General features: G+C 44.9%; 1 protein-coding gene across 1 annotated transcript; it reads right to left on the bottom strand.

The window, feature by feature from the left end:
- Positions 1–962: 962 nt before the first annotated feature.
- On the bottom strand, positions 963–12985 carry NPM1 (nucleophosmin 1). Its single transcript, XM_054642942.2, has 11 exons — positions 12827–12985; positions 12051–12130; positions 9144–9263; positions 8280–8373; positions 7480–7583; positions 6951–7012; positions 6449–6503; positions 5382–5471; positions 4406–4507; positions 2279–2353; positions 963–1310 (listed from the first exon to the last, which is right to left on the bottom strand). The coding sequence occupies exons 1-11, from the start codon at positions 12888–12890 to the stop codon at positions 1272–1274; spliced, it is 885 nt and encodes a 294-aa protein (XP_054498917.1). The 5' UTR covers positions 12891–12985; the 3' UTR covers positions 963–1271.
- Positions 12986–20899: the final 7914 nt, after the last annotated feature.

The following is a 20899-nucleotide window of genomic DNA, read 5'->3' on the forward strand; positions in this document are numbered from 1 at the left end:
ACCTGCTTTACTCAAGTTAGGGGGTGTTCTGCTATGAGAACACAAGTCAGTTAATTCCCAAACACAGCAAGGATTAAAGCAGAGTTTGATAGTTACCATTCAAGTGTTTGAATGTTTTCTGAGTATTCTTCCAGTCTCCATGTCTGCAGTTACTGGACACAAGGTGGAACAGTCATGCATTGGAAGTGACAGCAGACAGGAGCCTTGACGAGTCTCATCCTCATGGCACAGACATCCATGCTTCCCTTCACCTGAAAGCCCTTACAAACATTGATGTTTTTACTTCATGTAACAAGAATGGCCCAAAATTTTAACTCTGGCTCTGAGCATCATGTGTAGGCCAGAGGACCAGAGAGGACTTCCTGCTCATCTAAGCTTTTGGATTTCTTGGAGATCAGTCTCAGCATTCCCAGGAATTTATCCACAGGCTCTGAACTCACTCAGTGAGCTCTCTAGGCACACCCTACAGCATTCAAGCTAATTCTTCTCTCCACAAAATCCTCACAGGAGTCATTATGGGAGGCAGCCTCAGACTCTGCAGCTCCTCAGAGGAACAGCACAGCCAGCAAATCCCAGATAAAAGTATTGCATTTTACAAGCAGAGTTCCAGGCCCTATAAACCCAGTAGTTAGAGAGAAACCATAAACCCAAGTGCAGTGAAGCAGGTCAGAAACTGAGATGCAGGAAGGGCTGTTTTAGGCAATTATGCAATTAGCGGTCACTTTCAGACAAGAATAAAGCCCCACTTGCCACTTCTGTCTTCTTCCCAATCATCTGCTCCATAGCTCCAAAGCTCATGGAACTGGAGTTGTTTTTGAAGCTGACAACACTCAATAGTTTGTGTACTTGCTAAAGAGAAGCAGCTAAAATACTCAAAGGTAGTTCCTCAGAGAACTTTCAAGCCCAATTATCTCTGGGTTCAGTATGCAGATTCCCCTCATCCATAAAAAAAGAAACAATAGTACTGTATCAAAATACTAAATTTTATTTTTTCACATACATTTAGTCTCCCCACCGTTTCCATTTGTCTGACCACCACCATGCCTTATCAAAACATTCCATACATACTTAAAATGAAGCTGAGGGTGGAGTCCTGTCTTTAAAAACTAAACAGGCATTTTGGACAACACATTCTTGGCAAGGTAATCTGGATGACATTTATCAGACACAGGAGGAAAAGCTCTTTCAGTATTTGTAAAAAGAACAGCCAAATAATGGTTACAGAAGTAAGACTGCAGATTTTAACGAACTGTTTAAACTGTTTTCTTTTCTTACAGAGTCTGTCTCCACTGCCAGAGAGCTTGAATGACCTGGAAGTGTACACAGAAAGTTAGAAATTGAAATCCATTTTTAAAAATTATTTTTAGCTTACTATCACCACTGAATTTCATAAAATACTGACAAGAAATTGTAACAAAAGTACATTCCTTTCAGAGAAAATCAAGTTGAAAGCATGACATTGGATCCTTCTGCTAGAAGATTATTATTCACACTAGGTCACAATAGTAAGAATTCAGTGAAGGTTGAGTGAGAGGATGGGTGTGGATCAGTGAGGCAAATACTGGCTGAACTCTGCCTACCCTGGCTAATGCCACAGCAGGTCCAGTAGCTGAGGCTGACTGCTTTTTAACATTCCTTCAGGAACATATCAATTTGTCCATCAGACAAGTTTACACCAAACCATTAAGGGAAGCAGGAAAGCATAAGCAATTCTGTCACTGCAAAACTGACTTGGTAGAATTTTGATAGGGAAATCTAAGATTTTCAGCTTAGTCTGTGCTAAGTAGTAACCAATTCAGAAACTTGCTTCCTGGTATCATCTTTTGGCTTGTGCTCTTTCAAGAGCTCTGTTGATTCTTGGAGAGAATGTGGCAAGAATGCCAAAATCTCCATCACAAAACAGCCCTGCTGTCCCAGACACCCTCCCCAACAAAGGGCTGAACACCAGACTGGGTGAGGTAGCCAAATTCAGCAGCAAGGGAAACCACAGCTCATTTCCTTAGCCAATATGATGCCAAAAGGAAAATTCTGTGGGTTTAGTAAGCAAGAGATAATTTACCAACCATATAAAAGCTGGAAAAATGTAATAAAATAGTAGCTTTCTCATCTTAGCCAACTAAAACCCTTAAAACCATTCCCATATATTTAACCTGAAGTATTGTTTGTGGTTTGCAACCCTTTAAAACAGTCCAAAGCTTGTAAAGATTAAGAAGTGGAAAAGAATCCCCAAGGTTATAAAACTTTTTGGACTATATCAAGCTCTGATGAATTCTGTTACCTTCTGGTCCTCTGTCCTGAAGCAATTCTTAACGTAGTTGGCAAATTTGGGCTCCAGCTTAGGAAGGGTAGTACCCTATTTGGAAAAAAAAAAAACAAGCTTTAGGGTCTGCAGATCACTTAATGCTTTCAACATATGATGCTGAAAACCCTTTGCAATACATGGAGTTTGAACTCACCTGGCAACTTCCCACACTAGTCTGCTTTAAACCATTTTAGGAAGTTTGTTTTTCTACCATGCCCAGCTATTTCTGACAGACGTGGCTACAAACTGAATCGATGTCCAAGATTCTTTGCTGATGCTGAAGAGCATAACAGTGTTCACCACTTCAAATCATTGTTTGTAGTAAACAGTCCCATGCAACTCAGATAAATTACAATTAATTCTTTATTTATGGACTCTTACTGCAACACACAACCTGAGGCCACCCTTCACAGGCAGATTTTTAACTTCAGCTCTCTAAAGCAAAACATGAACTTGACCTCCCATCTATCTTTTAAAACTCACTAATACACTACTCATTAATATGTGACTTTTATTAATTTAAAGAACTGTTCTAGAAACATTTCCTTGTAATCCCCGCAATTGTGTTTGCACATGCTCAAAGGTACAACATAGATTCAGTTATAAATCATACATACAGGGTTATCATCTTGTCTCCTAGTATCTCCAGGGAAAATAATACAGCATGCTATTTTAGGAGACACTGGTTTCCTTTCCTATGTCCCAAAAGAAATACTTTCCAATTTCCCAGGTGAATCAGTTGAAATATTGCATGTCAATTAGGACAGCACACTTAGCTGCTCCCTGCTAGACAGCACTTACCAGCAGCAGCACTATTCAGCACCAGGTAATGTATTTTAAAGCTCTTTTTGCCAGTTATCTGCTCTGCATGCTTCCCTCTGCACGAGTCTACTGTCTGCCCCCATGTCTACTGTGAGCAGCTCACGCACTTGTGCTCACACTGCAGAAGTACCACTGATCTCCTGAGTCATTCCCAACACCACAGAAGCTTCCTGGGTTACTGTGACCCACCAGGATGGGCCCATCCATCACGCCAGGCTCACAGGCCAGGGCTCTGCATTTCCATCCTCATCACAGCCTGTCATTGCTCATTCTGCATCCACCCTGTATTTAAACACTTCTGGTCTGATTTTGCATTCCTGGAAAAAAGCAGCCCCAAAACACTAATGGATCTAAGCAGAAGATGATCCTAATTCTTTAGGTGGCCTTTGTTTGCCATTTTATGGGTTTAAAAAATGTATTATCTTGAATTAAAAAACCCCATCAGCAAACCAACAATGCTTCCTAGCACTCACATCAGCACTTGTGAGCCAGCCAAGTGCAGCCACAGGCAGGCCCTCACTTCTATCTGCTCCAAGCACAGGGATATTCAGAACACAGCCCTTGCTGGCACATGCACTTCAACCCTGGCTCAGGAGGTAAAGAATCACCTGCTATGCCCAACCAGCCTGCAACCCGATTTTCTATTTTATACTTAAATAGCTGCTAAGAACACTACTGACATGTGTGACCACCAAGTGCTGGTCAAGCCTGGCAACAACTGGAGCAAGTGACTGGCCTGACACCTTAAAAGGGTGAAGCATCCACTGAAGGGAGACTCAAGCCCGGATCCCTCCAAAAAGCAAAAGCTTTCAGGTCTGCAGCAGTGCTTAAACTCATACCACAAGCACCTATCTCCCTCTTCTGGAAGTTACTGAGCCTTACAAGCATCAGGATATACTGTTTCAAGACCAAGGCATTCCAATCACGTGAAGAACTCCACTTGACTTAAATAGTGCATATACAGTTTGGGTTACTAAAGTAATCCTAACAGTAAGTATAGCCTAAATGGGTTTTTTAATTTGAACAGAGACAGTTCACCAAGAAATACCAAACTGCTAATCAGCACTACTGGAAAAATACAAACAAAGTGGTTTTGTTTCTCATGAGTAGAGGCTTTTCCCTGCAAATGTGTTTTCATTTCTCTGAGCTTCAACATCAACACCCACTCATAGTAACAGCACAGGAATCAGCAACATCATAACCATTTATTGACACATCCAATTCTTCTTATCTGTGGAAGTGTAAAAGAAAGGCTGAGAAACTTCATTCCCAAACACTCACCTTATCTACAGATGCTTGCATTTTTGCTTTTATCTCCTCTAATGACAGAGGGACTTTTGGTGTTTTTGGAGTTAGAGTTTTATCCTTCTTGGAATCTGGAGTCTGAAAATTATTTCATTAGTAACTTGCACATAAAGTTACAGAGAATATAAGATACATTTTACAAAACTAGCTATCACACTGATAGTCCATACAGTTTTCAGACAGTCACAAAACCTAAATTTATGCTTCCCTCACATTCCTTAGAAGCATGAAAAATAACCATTTTCAAATCTGAGTTATTAGAGATAGCATAGCTGGTGTCTCATGCTTCTGGGCAGGTGCCTCCACAGCTCTTTGAATAGAAATTAAACCAAAAATAGCCAAAATTTTTAGTGATTCAGAGTTTACTCCACATCTGTAGCCAGATTAGGTCATGCTTTAAAAGGTACACCTGCAGTGCTTCTCAAATGCTGTCCTGGCAAGCATCCCATGCTCATATCTGTATGAACCTTCCTGGCATTATCTGAGTACATGCAGCAAGGAGAAGCTGTACAAGGAATCAGGACACAATCACACAGCATTAACAAGGAAGGAAACTGCCAGTCCTGCAGTGGGTCATTGTCATGAGAGTCCCTTTTCCTGTTTCCACTGGAAAACAGCCTCCAGTGTTCTCCAGTGGAAACACACTTGGCAGTCACCCTCTTGTACCAGGTGCTGCACAAAACCAATAGATTTAGTGTTTCCAACTAAAGAATTACCAGTATTCCCAAAAGACAGTATGTCTGATTTCAGATCCTGACTGTTGTAGGTACATACTGATCACTGAAGAGTTTCACAGAAAACATGAAGCAGTGAACAGTACCTTCAACATGCTTCATATCAAGATCTGAAAACCTAATTTGAATGTTAGTATGTTGTTTGAAGTTACCATTAGGCAAGAAACTAGCTTCCCCAATAGAATAAACCTTAGTTTTACTCAGTTGTTTTCACTCACTTTTGATTTAGATGCTGGTGTGGATGGCTTAGAATCTTTTCCATTCTGCTTTGCTTTCTGCATATTTTTTCCTGCAACCTCACGAACAGGCTGAAAAGCAAGCACACAAGTTCATTTGTCAAATGAACTGCAAGTAGACTCAAGATAGCATGTTACAGGAACCCAAAGGAAAACCTCTTCGTGCAGAACAGTAACACACCCAAGAACAAGTTCTGTTACATCATTCAGTGCTGTCTTTTTTCTGAAACACAACCGTTATCTTATTTGGCATTTCATCCAGAAATATTGTCTGGGATGTGCATGGGACATGATACCACATGCCTATCTAAGACACAGAGTCTAAAATTCCTGTATCAATCAAGTGACCATTTTGTTTAGTCACCCCAGATCACATCAGATGGCTGGAATCTGTGTTTCAGACTTATTACCAGGCCACTGTGCACTATCATTTATGGCAATTCAGTAGGGACAGAACAGCACATTGTGAAGTAAAACTATAAATCTCTGTTTTTAAACAGTAGGCATGAACATAAAAATTCAAGCTGAAGTACACAAGTGTGAGAAAAAGAAAAAAAAAAAGAAAAAAAAGCTGTCCTGCCGGCGCAGCTGCCCTGCAGCACGTTCACAGCACCACCAGATGGCCCTCGAGGGCCGAAGGAACAGCACCTCCCGGCACGTCCCTGCCTCAGTGAACCCTGCCAGAGGCTCACATTTAAAGCCTTTTGCATCAGAAGTCGCTGAAAACTCCTTTCCACAGCATGCAGGACTAGAACTGCGAAGCACAACCCCCATTGAGCAGGATTTCATTTGCTGTTTAACAGCTATCCAGGCCCACACCGTCTGACAGCTGCATTCCTGTGCTGGTAAGACCCAGTCACCCCTTTGCAGCCAAGGAAATAGAACATGGACTGGATGGGTGCACATTCACACTGAAGTGCTTTCTTCACACAGGCTGACCTAAACCTAGTGCATCCCCCATTCACACAATCCAGAGAGCTGTGATAAAACTCATTGATTTAAGGGACTACCTGCTGGATTACTATCGTATCACAGGATTAGCCACTTACTTTCTTTATTGGTGCTTTAATTTCTTCCTCATCATCCTCTAAGTCATCCTCATCACTACAATTAAAAAGGAAGTCACTCACCATAACTCAAGATCCACGTTAGGAATTGATCTTCCCCCTCCCTCCCAATAAAATGTTTTATTCATGAAAGAAGCAAGCAATCTTTTCAAATTTACTTTATACCGTAACACATGGCTAAGTGCTAGGGCAAGCATTACCTCTGAAGCAGTTAAATGCACTCCCTTCCCTTCAATACTGAAGGGACATTTCCTAGGGACTTCCACTACTACTTCTAGAAGTTAGTGAGTAACAGGAAGCCCAGTATAACATATCTGAAGAACATTAATTTACATAGCATTGTAGAGATAAGTAAGACAAGGATGCCTTTTCCCCAGTCAAGATACAGGAGCTTTTTCACTTAGCATCCAGTTGTGTCACACAATTCATGTTCTGAAAGTTAGCCCTTTATTTTAAAACACATTATCAAAACAGGAATACATACTCATCATCGTCATCCTCATCTTCATCGTCATCCTCATCATCTTCTGCTAATTTTGGTTTTTTCTTTAAGAAAGAAAGTCTGTTAAGTGTTGATACCATTTTTTGGTAATAAAGAGCAACTGCCATACAAAACAACTACGGCACAAGTACAAGGCTACTTTCAATCAATTTAGCTAAACCCAGGAACTTACAGCTGCCAAGCCCAAAGCTATTGACTAGTTAAGTGCATATGCTCTGAGCCTAGGAACCTTAACCTTTCCTCGTTAGGAAAGTCCAGTGCTTTAATCAGCATCAACTCTTACAGTACACTGATGTTTATACCAGAACCTGCTGTCACTACAGGAGACAGAATTTTCACAAAAGTAGCCAGTCTTAACTATCCCTTCAGCAAAGTTTTGGGACCTTCTGCAATTTAGTACAAAATAATCATGTCCCACTTATAATAGCAAGGCATCTAACTATCCTAGAGGCAGCACTAATACCAAACTAGAAGAAAATGCTTCGAACAAAGTAACTGCAAGTCCATATACCTGTGGTGTTTTAGCTCCTCCTCCACTTGCTGGTCTCTTTGTTGAAGCATTAACAATTTTTGCATCATCTTCCTCCTCATCTGATTCTGGTTCTTCTTCTAATGCTGATAAAGCAAAGGCAAAGTGTAAAAACCTCACTTCACTTAACAATATAAAGCAAGACTGCTAGTAAGAAACAAAGAGCATTACCCACAACTGAGTAGGTTTGGTCTGGCTGAGGTGCTGAATTGATATCAGGAAGCTTCCCACTAGTGACTTAACCACTGACTAGGAGGTTTTCCACCTGACTGAAGCAGGTACTACTACAAGGAAATCCCAATCAGGTGAACTACCACCCCTCACACTGGTCACAATGCTTTTCACACACAACACAAAGTCAAAAATAATGTTTTGTCCAATCCTAAGGAGACACTTTTGTAAACTAGTAGAGAAAGATCAAAGACAATTTCTTAAAGGAGAAGACTAGTCCTGGGTTAGTTTAGTTAAAGACCAGAACTATTTCATGGGCAGTCTTCTCATACCTACAGTGGGACAACAAGGTCCACTTCTAAGGGAGAAATTAGAACTGAAATTCCAGGGATGACAAATGCCCCTTATCCATACAAAAACCAAGTAGCAAGCAAAGGCATGCAAGCACTTCTCCCAGCTTCTGCCCTACAGCCCCTTTCTGCTGAGGATGTGCCTTTAAGATTCAGAGGGTCATTACCAGCAAAAGCACTGCTTGCAGCACCAGCTGCACATCCTTTAGTTCTGCAGGTGCTGCCAGGTGCCAGGACACAGCAGTGAGCAGCCATACATACCTACGAGGTGCTGACCACTGACGTAAACAGGCCCTGAACCACATTTCAACCTCAACACCACTGGTGGTGTGATCTCGAAGCCACCCAAGGAAACCTGTGAGACAAAGCATTGGTAGTCAGTTGCATATTCCAGGCAAAGTGTATTTAACAGACATTCCACCCCAGTGGAAACGAGCATTAACAGCTGGAGACTCCATGGCTAACAGCTACTCCAAGTTCCCTTTCAAAGGAGTGTTCTGCAAGTGTTAAAAGGTCAACTCAGTGTCAATAAGCCACACACAGGGGTTTACGACACTTGTTGCTTATCCCAGTTAAAGCACCCCAAGGCCAGAAAAATACACATTTGTTTCTACTCCACTTGGCAGCAATGTCGATTTGAACATCATCCATCCCACCTGCCCCAGCATTTTGTCGTTGTACACTATCAGCAGCTGAGTCAAACTACATTCCAGATAGCAGAAATGACAACAAGGCGCCCTTCAATCAGAGAGGAGCAATCATCTTCAGAGTGGCATTAGAGCTTGGGACCTGCAGAAAAGATGACTTGTTCCCATCCCAGGTTTAAAGAAAGCAACACAATCTAAAGATGCATCTGCTTGCATATGCCTGGACCTGTCTGTCTATAGATGGCATGAATAATTACGGTCGCTTAAAAATGTGTAATTTGAACATGTCTGTTATCTCCACATGACTCAAGTACTCTTCTAGACACAAAAAAGATGTATTTACTTCATGCAGTACAGCTGCATGAACAACTGAACACACTGTTCAGTTTCACTAAAATTCAGTTGACTCAAGCCTTTTTTAACTTTTTTCTTACTAGACACCATATTTACAGTAGATTCTCTAAGTTTTTGCACTTACTGTAGGCTGCACTGACATTTTCAGAGATGCCAATACTACTTTAGTAGGGTTGCCTTCATAGTCCAGTGCTTCTGCTTCTACAATGTGTAATTCATCTTTGGCTCCAGCTCCTAAAGTAACCTGTGAAGTCAAGAACAGGACACTGTCTGAGCATCCTAAATATTTTTAAATCTTCTAAACTCCATTCACTGTTCTGCATCATTAAATACTGAAATTTGCATTTCTGACTACAAATTATTCCATCAGACTCCATCCTAAGCTGACACCCTTTCTCCACAACACTGAAACTTTCAAGGGGTACCTCCAGGCATGTTCTGATGACAATGAAATCAGGTCACTTGCTGCTGGATCACTGCACCAAAAAGAGGCAGTGGCAAGTTTAGTCAGCTCTACAGCTGGTCCAAGGAGAGAAGTATGAACACATTATCTCCTCTACAGAATCACACCTATAGCTTTCCCCCTCCTGCCACATTTTATCTGCCAACTGCTCCTCTTTACCACACTGTGCACCTTTTGCTTATTTGACATTCACTTAGGACTCTAACAGCAGCTTAGTTGAATACTGTGATTTATGCACATGCCTTTTGCTGTAATTCACCATGGACTAGGAACTGCTGTCCCAAGGCATTTCTAAATTGAAGTACCTGGATCCCTTACTGAATCTGGCACTTTCTGAAGAGTCAAAACTCTGTAGGGAGATGAGTGACAGACAGTGGTCAGGCCTGAAACTCCCGTTCACTGAACTTTGGGCCCCTCAAACAGGAGTACATGCAGAAGATGTGAAAACCACAAATCTTTCAGACTACAACTCTTCCCAACAGCAGTGCACAAGGTTTTGTGCTTCCTTCCCTAATCCCCAAACAAAGAAAGCTTTCCAACCCCCCCCCACCCGGGAGATGTGGGTGTGTTTCTATTCTTCAAGAGATGAAGAGCTTTAATGAGGCTGTAATAGTCCACACTTAAGATGTATCAGACTGAAGGCTGGAAAATAGAACACTGGATTCACTACTTCTGGCAAATTTTGTTATTAGCAATTCAGAGAGGTGAAATTGCAGCTCTGATCTCACCTCTCTAATGTGTTGTCAACAACACTGAATTGCTCAGCTAGTGGAACTAAAATTTTAGACCATGTCCTGTCATTTGCCCCAGTTCAATACTATAGCACTATTTATTTAATTCTCATATGTTTGTCAAGCATCCATGCATGTGCTTTAATTTCTACATTGAAGGAATGAACACCAAATAGGTCATGAAGCAGTGACCATCCCTGTTCTTAGCTGCCATTAGTAAGACATTTACAGAAATTCATGGCACTTTTACCTCCTGCATCTATCCTCTTTTTTCCTTTTTACTCCCTTTCTCCCCATCTTGCTGTACCTCATGCCCAAGTCCACCACCACACTTGGTGGTGTAAAGATAGACATCTGGGAGCATAGACCAGCCCCCAGGTATTTGCCGCCTTTACACCTTTTCTTTAAATCCTTCCTCTTCTCAATAAGGTCTTTTTTGTTTCAACCATGTCCCACACCTTTTAAGTCTTAAAGTCTCTTATGTATTTCCTAGTTTGTCCTTTGATACGTTAATCCTATTTCTCCTGTGCATCACCCCTTTTAATTCTATGAGAACAGGTTACTGACATTAAGACTTCATTCCCCCCACAAGCCTAACAACAAAATAGTGGTGTGGATTTTTACTTCATCCCTCAGAGTATATCAGAAGACAAGCTACAGTTAATTTAGAAAATATAATTAGAAAAAGAACTTTGAGTAAAACAATACAATTAAAGTATCACTAATTTTAACTGCATAACAAACATTCAGACAGAAGAAATCTGCATGTGGACTTGCCCTAAACATTGCTATTCTCCTCTATCAAAAGGAATTGCATTTAAGAACGAATTACTCGTTGTCAAGTCCAGGTGGTAGTTTTCATAATATACAAGGATGAAAAACACATGATTCACAGAGCTAACACAGAAGTGTTTCAAGTAACAGCATGAAATGTTTGGAGATACTTGTTATGCAAGGTACCTCCAGGAAGCAATTCTCCTGTAGGAATTAGTCCACAGTTTAAAGACTCTCTTGCTTCCAGGTATCAAAACATTTCCATGCATATAAATAAACACAGCAATATGCCATAAAGATGCTACAACTCTTTAATTTCTTGTCTGTTAGGATGGGGCACATTACTGTTTTGCTATTCAAAAAAACCATGCTCAGTCGAGAACAAAAACCTTGAAATATTACGTCTAACTTGTGTGGCACCAGAAAGCCCTAAGGACCCATCCAAGAACTCCCTGGGAGTCTGTCAGATGAATTATCTGAATGAAAGATAGGGTTTCCCACTTACATCCTTGGAGAGGGCAAACCAAGGACAATAAATCAAAAGATAAACTTTCTGTTCTCTTATTTGGATTTACTTATTATCTGCTTCTAGGAAAGAAAAAGAACCCTACCTATGTTTGTGAACACACAAATGATTCTTAAAAATCAACTTTCTAGTAATCTACAAGAGAGTGCCTATGTATGACTCTTACAAGTCTATCCTTCCCCTTCTGCTCCTGTAGTACCTGCACTCGTTTGCCTTAGGGATGCCTCAGTGTATAGTCTTTAATTCCATTTAGCATATATTTATTAACCCACTCCAAGTTGATATTTAACCTTTTCCAGCCTTGCATTTGCTTGCTGTCTACAATGAAATATCAGTGGAGAAACGTTTTCAATACAGAAAATATCTGAAATTACAGAATATTCTCCACTGCCAGTAAGAGGTGGTTATTTTAAACAGATTTATGTAACAATTATCGTCTGTATTATAACTGGAGAAATAAACGACACGTAAAAAAACCAACATCACAGCACAGCACTACATTTAAAATGGAAAACGTAAAAGCTAAATACTACTTGCCGTTCTCAGAGACAACTGATGTTCATTTTCTTCATCATCTACTTTAAACTGAAACTCTTTATCCGCTTTAAGCTCGCAGCCTGAAAGAAAACAGTTTAATTATAAGCTTACTGTTTTACTCAAGACACAAGTATTTGCTAACTAGTTACTTGGCAGCTTGCTGCTTCCAGGCCTCATACTTGCAGGGAACTAGCGGCACACTCCAAGCACGCACGGAGCGGAACACGTGGGGAGAGGAAACCCCCAGGCGAGCGCGGCCTGCTGCCGACCACGCAGCTCCCCGCGCGGCCCGTTCGAGCCCAGCAGTTTTAAGACCATCCCCGCCCAGCGTCCGCCGCAGTGCCCGGGGCGATGGCAGCTCCGCACCTGCCCGCCGTGGACGGCCAGGCCTCCCCCGGAGCGATGGGCAGCACGGCGCGCGCGGCCGCGGCGCTCCACGTGCTCCGCCTCCGGCCGCGCTGCCACGTGCTCCACGGGCGCTGCCGGGGCGCCGCGTCCTTAGGAACGGCGGGAGGCACCGGGAACAAAGCGCGGAACAAAGCGGGACGGGCCCCGCCACGTGCGGGCCGCGCGCCACGTGGGGAGCGCGCGGGAACGGCCGCTGCGCGCCCCCGGTCCCGAGAGAGCCCCCCCGCCCCTTCCCCGCGCGCGGAGGGGCGGCGCTCGGCCGGCACAGGCCGCGGCCCTGCACGGCACCCGCACGGCGCTCGGCCCCGGGGCCTGCGGGGGCGACGGGGCCAGCGGGCCCCGGGAGAGCGTGGCGCGGCGGGCGTTACCGAAGAGGAAAGTCTGCGGGCGCAGTGGGCCCATGCTCTCCATGTCCATGGCGCTGTCCTCCATCGCGGGGCTGGGGCACGACTGAGTGAAGCTCCTGCGCTGCGGGCGGACGCGCACTAAAGGAAGCCCCGTGCCCGCCCACTCGCTGATATAGCCTCGTGCTCTCGCGAGAGCTGCGCGCCCGTCCCTCGGTCCCCCGCGCCGCCCCTGCGCACGCGCGCACGCTGACGGTGGTAGCGCGCGGGGCCGGGCGGGCCGCCAGGGGGCGTCGCGGGGCCGGGGCCGGGGCCGTGGAGAGGGGGCCGGGGCCGTGGAGAGGGGGCCGGGGCCGTGGAGAGGGGCCTGAGAGGGGGCCGGGCCCCGCGCCTCGCGCGGGCCCGGGACTGCCGCGATGGAGCCGGGGCCGCGGGAATCGCAGCGTTCCGCTCCTGGGCCGCATCACACGTGGGGCAGAGCCATGGGTGGGGATCGCAGCGTTCCGCTCCACGGCCGCGCTGCACGTGGGGACAGCGATGCGGGGCGCGGCCACAGCCCCGGGCCTGGCACAGGGCTTGCAGCCCTAGCAGCCCGAGGGGCTCCGCTGGCCGGAGAGCCGTGCTGCAATGGAACGTGCCCTCCTCGCTCTGTGACGGGAGCTGGTTGTTGATGTCATCTTTCGCTAAAATAATAAATGAACGAAAGCAGCTCCCTTTCTCTGCATTACCCGTTAGGATGAGCACCCACCCCGAGCTACTGCTCCCTGTGCCACTGGCTCTGTTGCCAGGGACAACAGCATTGTGGGAACCTCCTTTTCAGCTGGCGTGCGATGGGAGCAAATCACTTTTTAATGTGAATTGGCACACGGGGAAATCTGTCACAACAAAGCTTAAAGTCACAGGGTTATGTGATACTGTAGAGCTACCAGTCCTGGAAAGACTTGTTTGCCTAAGCAGTGGGAGCCCATCAGTGGCCCTGGGCTGGGCTCACCATCCACACATTCCAGGCCATGGTGTCCCGGGGCTGATCTGCACCAGTCAGGTCCCTTGTGTGCTAATCTCACACTTACCTGAACACTTACTCTGCAAAAATAAAAGCGTATAGGCTCTTGGTACACTTATCTCTCCACTGATTTGAAATGTGTAACTGGTAGTCATGTTACCTTCATTCACATTCACAAGGGAACAACATTAAATGGTGTTGCTGAAAATGAGACAAACTGAAGAATAACTGTCACAATGGGAAAATGAAACTTACCCTGTCAAAGATTCCTCTTCCTCACTCTTCCATGAAGCTGGCCCCTTTGCAAACAGCAAATGCAGTTCCACAGGATACACATGGTTTCATCAGGATATGATCCCCTACCGTCCTCTTAACTTTAGAGCAGGTTGTCCAGTGAGGTGTTTCAGGTGGGGTGCCACAGGCTGACTAAAATTCAGTAAGAGTTAAATTGTGTGTGAAAACAAGGTACAGAAATAAATTAAATCGCAGCTTAGCATATGAGTGAGGATGGATATTCTGTGATTCTGTGATTTACTCCCCTTAAAGTCTCACAAGGAACCAATGAACAAACAGTGTTTATTTCATTTTCTAACATTTGGTTTGGTTAATTTCTTATTATCTTTACAAAGTAATTACTGCTGAGGGTGGCCCTTAGGGTAGGAAGAGTGGCAACTATGTGAAGATACACCCAGGGGTCTGTGGAGCAGCAGAGGCAGAAATCCCACCAAGTGCAGTTGCTGGTGTCCCTGGCAGAGAGAGGCATCATTAACTGATCGGACACCTCAGCCTCAAAAGCTGCAAAAATGCAAATGAGGCATTTGTTTGGGTTGGATTGAAAATGGGAACTAGTATCAAAATTTCAAATGAAGTTATGGCATGACCCAGATGTCAGACAGGAGATGGAAGGCAAATCCTACACAGTAATAGTGGAAGGGAGTGAATTACATTTACCTGTAATGCCAACAGGAGGACATGGCTGCTGGTCAAACCTGCCCAAAGCCCTGCCCCCAGGGCACTGAGCAGCTCACAAACTGCAGCTCCAGAATACACCCCGGTGGATTGGATCCTGCTGCAGGGAACAGTGCAACCACAGCATGTCCTGTGTGCAGAGTCACTTTTAATACAATTACAGTCTTCCATTATGGAGGAAATAAATGTGGGAGGAAACAAAGGACAGACACAGAGAAGCAAAACAGGGGTAGGAAGTAGGAGATATATGCTTACTGCGTCTCATTTGGCTCCATAGGGCTTTAGAAGGGCTGTCATATATCATGACATTTATTATTTCTGCCATGGTACTAGGATGTGAAGTCCATTATAATATCGATCATTTTACTTTGCTCGGCTCTGTGCTGTGTAATACTCAGCATGGCAGAAAAGGCTTACAAGTGATTTAGAAACAGCCATACAGGGACAACTAGGGGAAAATCAGAGCTTCCCTTAATGGAATTCTCTTTTTAGTGAGCTTTTACAAAACTTAGGAAATTGTATTTTAAGCATGGTTAAAACCACAGCGCAGTTGTAGCCAAATAATCAGAAGCTATAGAGACAGTAGAGATTTCCTATGCAACCTTAATTTACATTCTGGCATAATGAAATAATCTTCAGCTGCCCTGTCCCATGGCCGTCACATAACCTCTCCACCAGGCTCCTCCTCCCTTCACTAGCCAACAGTTTCTGTCCCAGTGAACTAAGGGCCAAAATCTTAGCTGGCATCAAAACACCCTTCTTGATGTCAAAAAAAGATCACTTGCACACCAGAAATTCCGAATATTTCACTTTAGCCTGAAATAACTGCATATTGCCATCCCCAGATAGGGCAGCAAGAGGCAGGTGTTAGCTGTCCTCACCCCCATGAGCTGGGGGTACCTGCAGGAGCAATGTGCTGGCTGGGCACTGTGCTGACAGCACAGACAGAGCACCCTACTAGGTGCCAGGTGAACACCCTGAACACAGGTGAGAGCTGCATCTCCTGGGGCTGCTTTGAGAGGGTTTTGCCTTGTGTTTGTAATTGCCCCTCACCTCCAGGCTGGTTTGCAGCCAGCTCAGGACAGGGAGCTGTGATGGAGGGACCATCCTTACCTGGTTGTCTTCTTTCTTACCCACAGTCTGCTTTTTGCTGCTGACCCTGCTGTAAGTGGCACTAGAAGTTTTCTTCATCTTCCCTCTTTCTGTAGTGCCTGTTCTATCCCCAGCTTCTCCTGTAGCATATTATTCATGCAGAGCAGCATAAAGAGCTGCATCAGAAGGTCCTTCAGCACCAAAGAATGCTGCATAAGGGGAGCAGAGGGAGGCTGGTGACCCAGCTTCTGCTTATAGCAGCACAAGCTGGTGCTGCTCCATCTCTTCTATAGTTTTGCATAGACCTTTCAGGGGATCCTTCTCCTATTAGGGCCCAATGTCAGAAATACAGCTGGGGAATGGGAGGAAAAGGGAGGAATGACAGGTGAGCCAGGATGTCCACAGGGGAGTCACTCAGGTATTGCAGTGATGAAAAGAAGTAAGGTTACACAGATAGATTACAGGTGTCAGTGTCCCAGTGTCCACAGCAGTAAAAATTGAGATAGCCTGAAATTTATCTCTCTCTGTTTTTTTTGTTTTGTTTTGTTTTTGTTGTTTGGGTTTTTTTGTTTTTGTTTGTTTGTTTGTTTGTTTTTTCTTTAAATATTCAGTACAGAATAGCCTCTGGGTCCTGGCCAGTTGGCCATGACCCTTCCTGGCTACTGCAAAAATTACCCTGTCCTGACTGAAACTGGGTGAAAAGCCAGGATACTTTAAAACTTTCTGTGTCCTGCAGGTCCCAAAGGTGAGGCCACCTCCCAGTAGGAGCAGTAGAAGTTTGGAGTAGGTGGTGCTGACACGGGTCAGGAAGGGGGTGGCAGCAAAGAGCTCCATCAGCCCTGTGTGTGTAAGGCTGGTGAGGCAGAGTGCACCTAGCGTCCTCCCCCAGCCATGCCAGATGCCCTTGTCCCATGAGCCACGACTGCCCCTGCAATATCATTTGCTGCTGTGTACTGATATATACCTGCTGCCAGCCCATGGCACTGCTCTGCTTGTTACACCCCATGAGCTCAATCCCAAAATTATGTTCTGCATCACTGCCAGGGTACATGAGTTCTGCTGACCACCCACAGGCAGCCAGGACTGTGGAGATAGGAGACAACACCTGGTACTCCACATCAAAGTAGCCTGTTCTGGTGGTCCCTTTTCACATCTACTCCTACAGCAGCACAAGCTTTGAAATATTGTCCCTGTGCCCCATGGTTCCTGCAGGGTCTAGAAAAGCAGACATAAGGCCACGGAGTGGGGCACAGCACACTCGTGTCCAGTTCCTGATTTTCCTGTGTTTGTTATGCTCCATTTCCACAGCTTCACTGCCAGGGCCTGAGGGGCAGGTCCATTTGGTGTTTGAGTAACACGCAGGATGCTGTTAGTCAACCATAACTTTGTGAGGACGCTCTGGCTCTAAGTTCAGGAAAGATGTTCCCTCATCTCAGCACTGTCAGTTCCCATTTCAAGGTCGACAGCACCATCTAGTGATCCCTAATCAGCTTCCTACATGGCTGCCTGCCTTCTCTCAAGTTTTATCCATGCCCCAGGTGTGCCAGGTGGGCTTTGCCTGTCTATGCCTGCCTACTACACCCTTCCTGCTAGAGGGTTGTTTACTGGGAGGTCTTGCATGGGGAGGCTGATTGCCCTTGGCCACAGTCACGGACCTGAGAGATGGGATGGCAGGATCCAAACTAAATCCCCGGCCAGAAAACATGGCAGAGCTGTGTTCCAGACCCCATCTGGCTCAGTGAGAATCTTTCCTGCCCTCCTGGGCAGATTCCACATTTAAAATAAATCTGCCCAGGGAAAGAAAATAATCCCTCTCATTCTTCCCTTGGGTCTCTGCTACATTTGACCTCAGCCAACATGTTGTGTAAGGACCTCAAGCACACCAGTCAAAGGTGGCATTTTGTCTCCAGGGTCCCACTGGTATGGACAGTTCATAGCACAGATGTCAGGAGAGTCAAAAGCTTGGCCAACGTTATTTCTGATCTCTCAACTTAGAGCACAGGCAGACAGGCAGCTCCACACCTCCAAAGTGCAGCGGGCCCTTCTGTTCTTTTCCCATTACACCCCTGCAAAATACCCTACCAAAAAAAAAATTCTGCTGGAACCATAGACAAACCTGTAGAGGTTGATGTGTTGTTATCATCCTGCTCCTGCACTGCTGCATTTCACCCTCTCCACAAGAGTCTCTGGGGCCCCTGTGGTGGATAAAAAGGCAGAAGGGTATCATGTTGATGGCAGTATCAGATTGTGCCTCTACTCTTCCTGGGACAATGTGGGCTGGGACAATGTGAAAATTTCACTATTGCCTTCTCTCAATCCCTTGGAGCTTCATCAGGGCATCTTGGAGGCTCCAGGTGCTACAGGGAAGGAAACAGAAGGACACCAAGTTTCTGACTGCTCTTGCTAGGGAATTTTGATGCATCAAGCACCTCCTCCATCAACATAGTGCCAGGAAAACCATACTATGTGGGATTCATGTGGCAAGCTCTTGTGTTTCTACTTGACTGTTAGGCTACAACGGTTCCATGTTCCCAGTTTGGGCTAGAAAACACTCTTGGAAACCAGGAATCTGAAGCCAATGGTTATATATATGTGGATGTGGATCACAGCTCTCAAATTTGCAGAGACAAACCTGGCAAAGTTCTTTCAAAACCATTCCAAAGCCATGCAGAACATGATGTATATTTAAAGCCATACGTGTGAATCAATTTATTTCCTGGACTTTCCTGAGCTTATCTAATGTGAGCAACAGTATGAAACCGCTCTGCAGGCTAGGTTGAGTGTGTCCAGCTGGGGCAGCAGGATGGGGTTTTATCATCACAGCAGCATTCCAGGGTGGGTTACTGGCTTCTGCACAAAAAACACCTGCAGATCATTTGATATGATTTTATGTATATCAATATGTATATATATGTGCTTATAAGCTTCAGCAGGCTTTTGGACAAAGATATTTACTGAACAAATGAACATTTACCACATTTTCAAACTACAGTTTTGAAAATCTTACAGATGAAATAATGAGCTCTGGTTGGATCTCTGATCACAAGTGAGTTTAGAGATGTAATATGTAGCTGTATGATCTGTGTGAAGCACTGCAAATATCAAAAATCAAATTGAATTGTAGGAATCTCTGGGAGATAAACAGCAAATATCATTAGGTCAGTGTATGAGTGTGGGGTACAACCACATCTTGACTACTGTAGGTAGCAATAGGCATGTTAGGAAAAAAAAAAGACAAAATAAAGGGCTATTCAATAACAAGAAGCATGGAGAACAAGAAACAAGTGCCTGATGTCTCCCCTAATACAAGAAATAGAGGACATAAAATGAAACTTGTAGGTGGCAGATTAAATATAAAAAAAATAAAGAGGCAGATCCTCAGCCAACACGTAGCAGAGCTGTGCAAGCCACTGCCACAGGATGCTGGGGACGTCAGAATTTCATGAGCATCAGACATGCTCATGGGAAAAGAAAAAGCAGCAAGGGAGAATAGGCAAAAGGCACTGTTCTGTGGCTCAATAAATCCTTGAACAGCTTGGAAGATATTCTGGGGGAAAGATCACTGTAATCTTAGTCTGCTCTCACACATTTCTTCCAGGCACTGTTGGAGACACTGGGCTGGCTGAGCACTCAGTGTGACCCGGTGCCACAGAGACAGATGTTCCCAGCACCTGCAGCTCAAGAGCCCTTGGACCCAGGCTGGGCTCCAGCCCAGTGGGCCCCACAGTGTTGGGTGCAAGACCCACATCCAGAACAGAGTCCGGTTTTGAGGCTGGTCACACAGAGCAGAGGTTTAGGATATTCTGGCCAGCTGTTTCCATCCAGGCGCAGCCAGCATTGGCAATCCCACAGTGGAAGGCTGTTCAGTGATAGCAGAAGCTCCTACATGCTTGTACTGTCACCTGCATTGGAAACCTACTTCAGATGAAGTCTCTGTTGTACTGCTGGTGGTAATCTGCAGCAGGTAAAGACAGAAAGGTGACAAAATATTCACACAATTATCTCAATGTTCATCTCACAACTCTATCCTATAGTGGGGAAAACTAATTCCTGGAGGAAGGTTACCTAGGGCCCTGGTTCCTGGATGACACAAATGAAAAACACAGACCCCATATTTAATTCTCTGCATTTCCCAAACCAGTTGGGAACCTGGTCATGAATGGCACGTGTTTGGGAGATGTAGGCTTTCAAAAAGTGGGTGGTGGGTTTACCAGTGGTTGGGGCCCTGTGGTACGTTAGCTCACAGAATAACCTATAACTTCCTTTCAGAAAGGCTTTCCAGCTTCCTCAAGAAGAAATTCTTCAATTTCATCTAAAATTTGGAAGTCTGAGTGCTGACAGCAACATTAAAATAAGAGTTCCCATCTGTCTTGTACTGCATCTACATGCTGCCACTGTGTCACACCCACATGCTGTCACTGTGTCACACTCACCTGCATCATCTTGTATGTTCTGGTCTTGGCATGTGGCTGGAACACCTCCCATGTACCCAGGCATTCCTCAGAGCAAGTGGCGCATGGCAATGCTGGAGCTGAGCAGGACACCAGATGGATCAGCTCCTGAGGGTCCACGAGGTCCACAATGCCATCCCTCCATGTGCTGTCATGGTCACCGTGGTGTCCACAACAGGTTGTATCAGACACAATCTAAACAGATGCAGTTGCAAACCCACAATTTATATGTTGGCCATAGAGGAGCAGAAGTCAACTGAGGGGGTCTCTGACACTCATTTGTTAGACCTGGCACACTTTTTTATTGCCACCTGCTGCCAGCATCCAAGGTCCCTGCAGGACCATCGCGCTCCTAGAACCATCCCATAACACACCTGCTCCTCTCTGTAGTGCTGAGGCCTCTGGCCCACAGAGGTTCCTCTGGTTTTACTTTACAGCACATAGCATTGTTGAAGACTTATGTTTCCAAAACTAATAGACCTTTAAAAAAGTCATTCCATGTAATGAAGAACAGATCAGAGTCTCAGCTAATATAAATGTCATTAGTCTCTGTAAGAATATCATCCTCCAGATAAACCCACT

Source organism: Agelaius phoeniceus, chromosome 15 (assembly GCF_051311805.1).
Source record: "Agelaius phoeniceus isolate bAgePho1 chromosome 15, bAgePho1.hap1, whole genome shotgun sequence".
NCBI classification, from domain to species: domain Eukaryota; kingdom Metazoa; phylum Chordata; class Aves; order Passeriformes; family Icteridae; genus Agelaius; species Agelaius phoeniceus.

Coding starts and splice junctions, on each gene's coding strand:
- NPM1 (XM_054642942.2), bottom strand. CDS start 12,890: ATGGAGGACAGCGCCATGGACATGGAGAGCATGGGCCCACTGCGCCCG. Junction 8,374..9,143: donor AAATGTCAGTGCAGCCTACA/GTAAGTGCAAAA, acceptor TTTGTCTCACAG/GTTTCCTTGGGTGGCTTCGA. Junction 2,354..4,405: donor TGCAAGCATCTGTAGATAAG/GTGAGTGTTTGG, acceptor TTTTCCAAATAG/GGTACTACCCTTCCTAAGCT.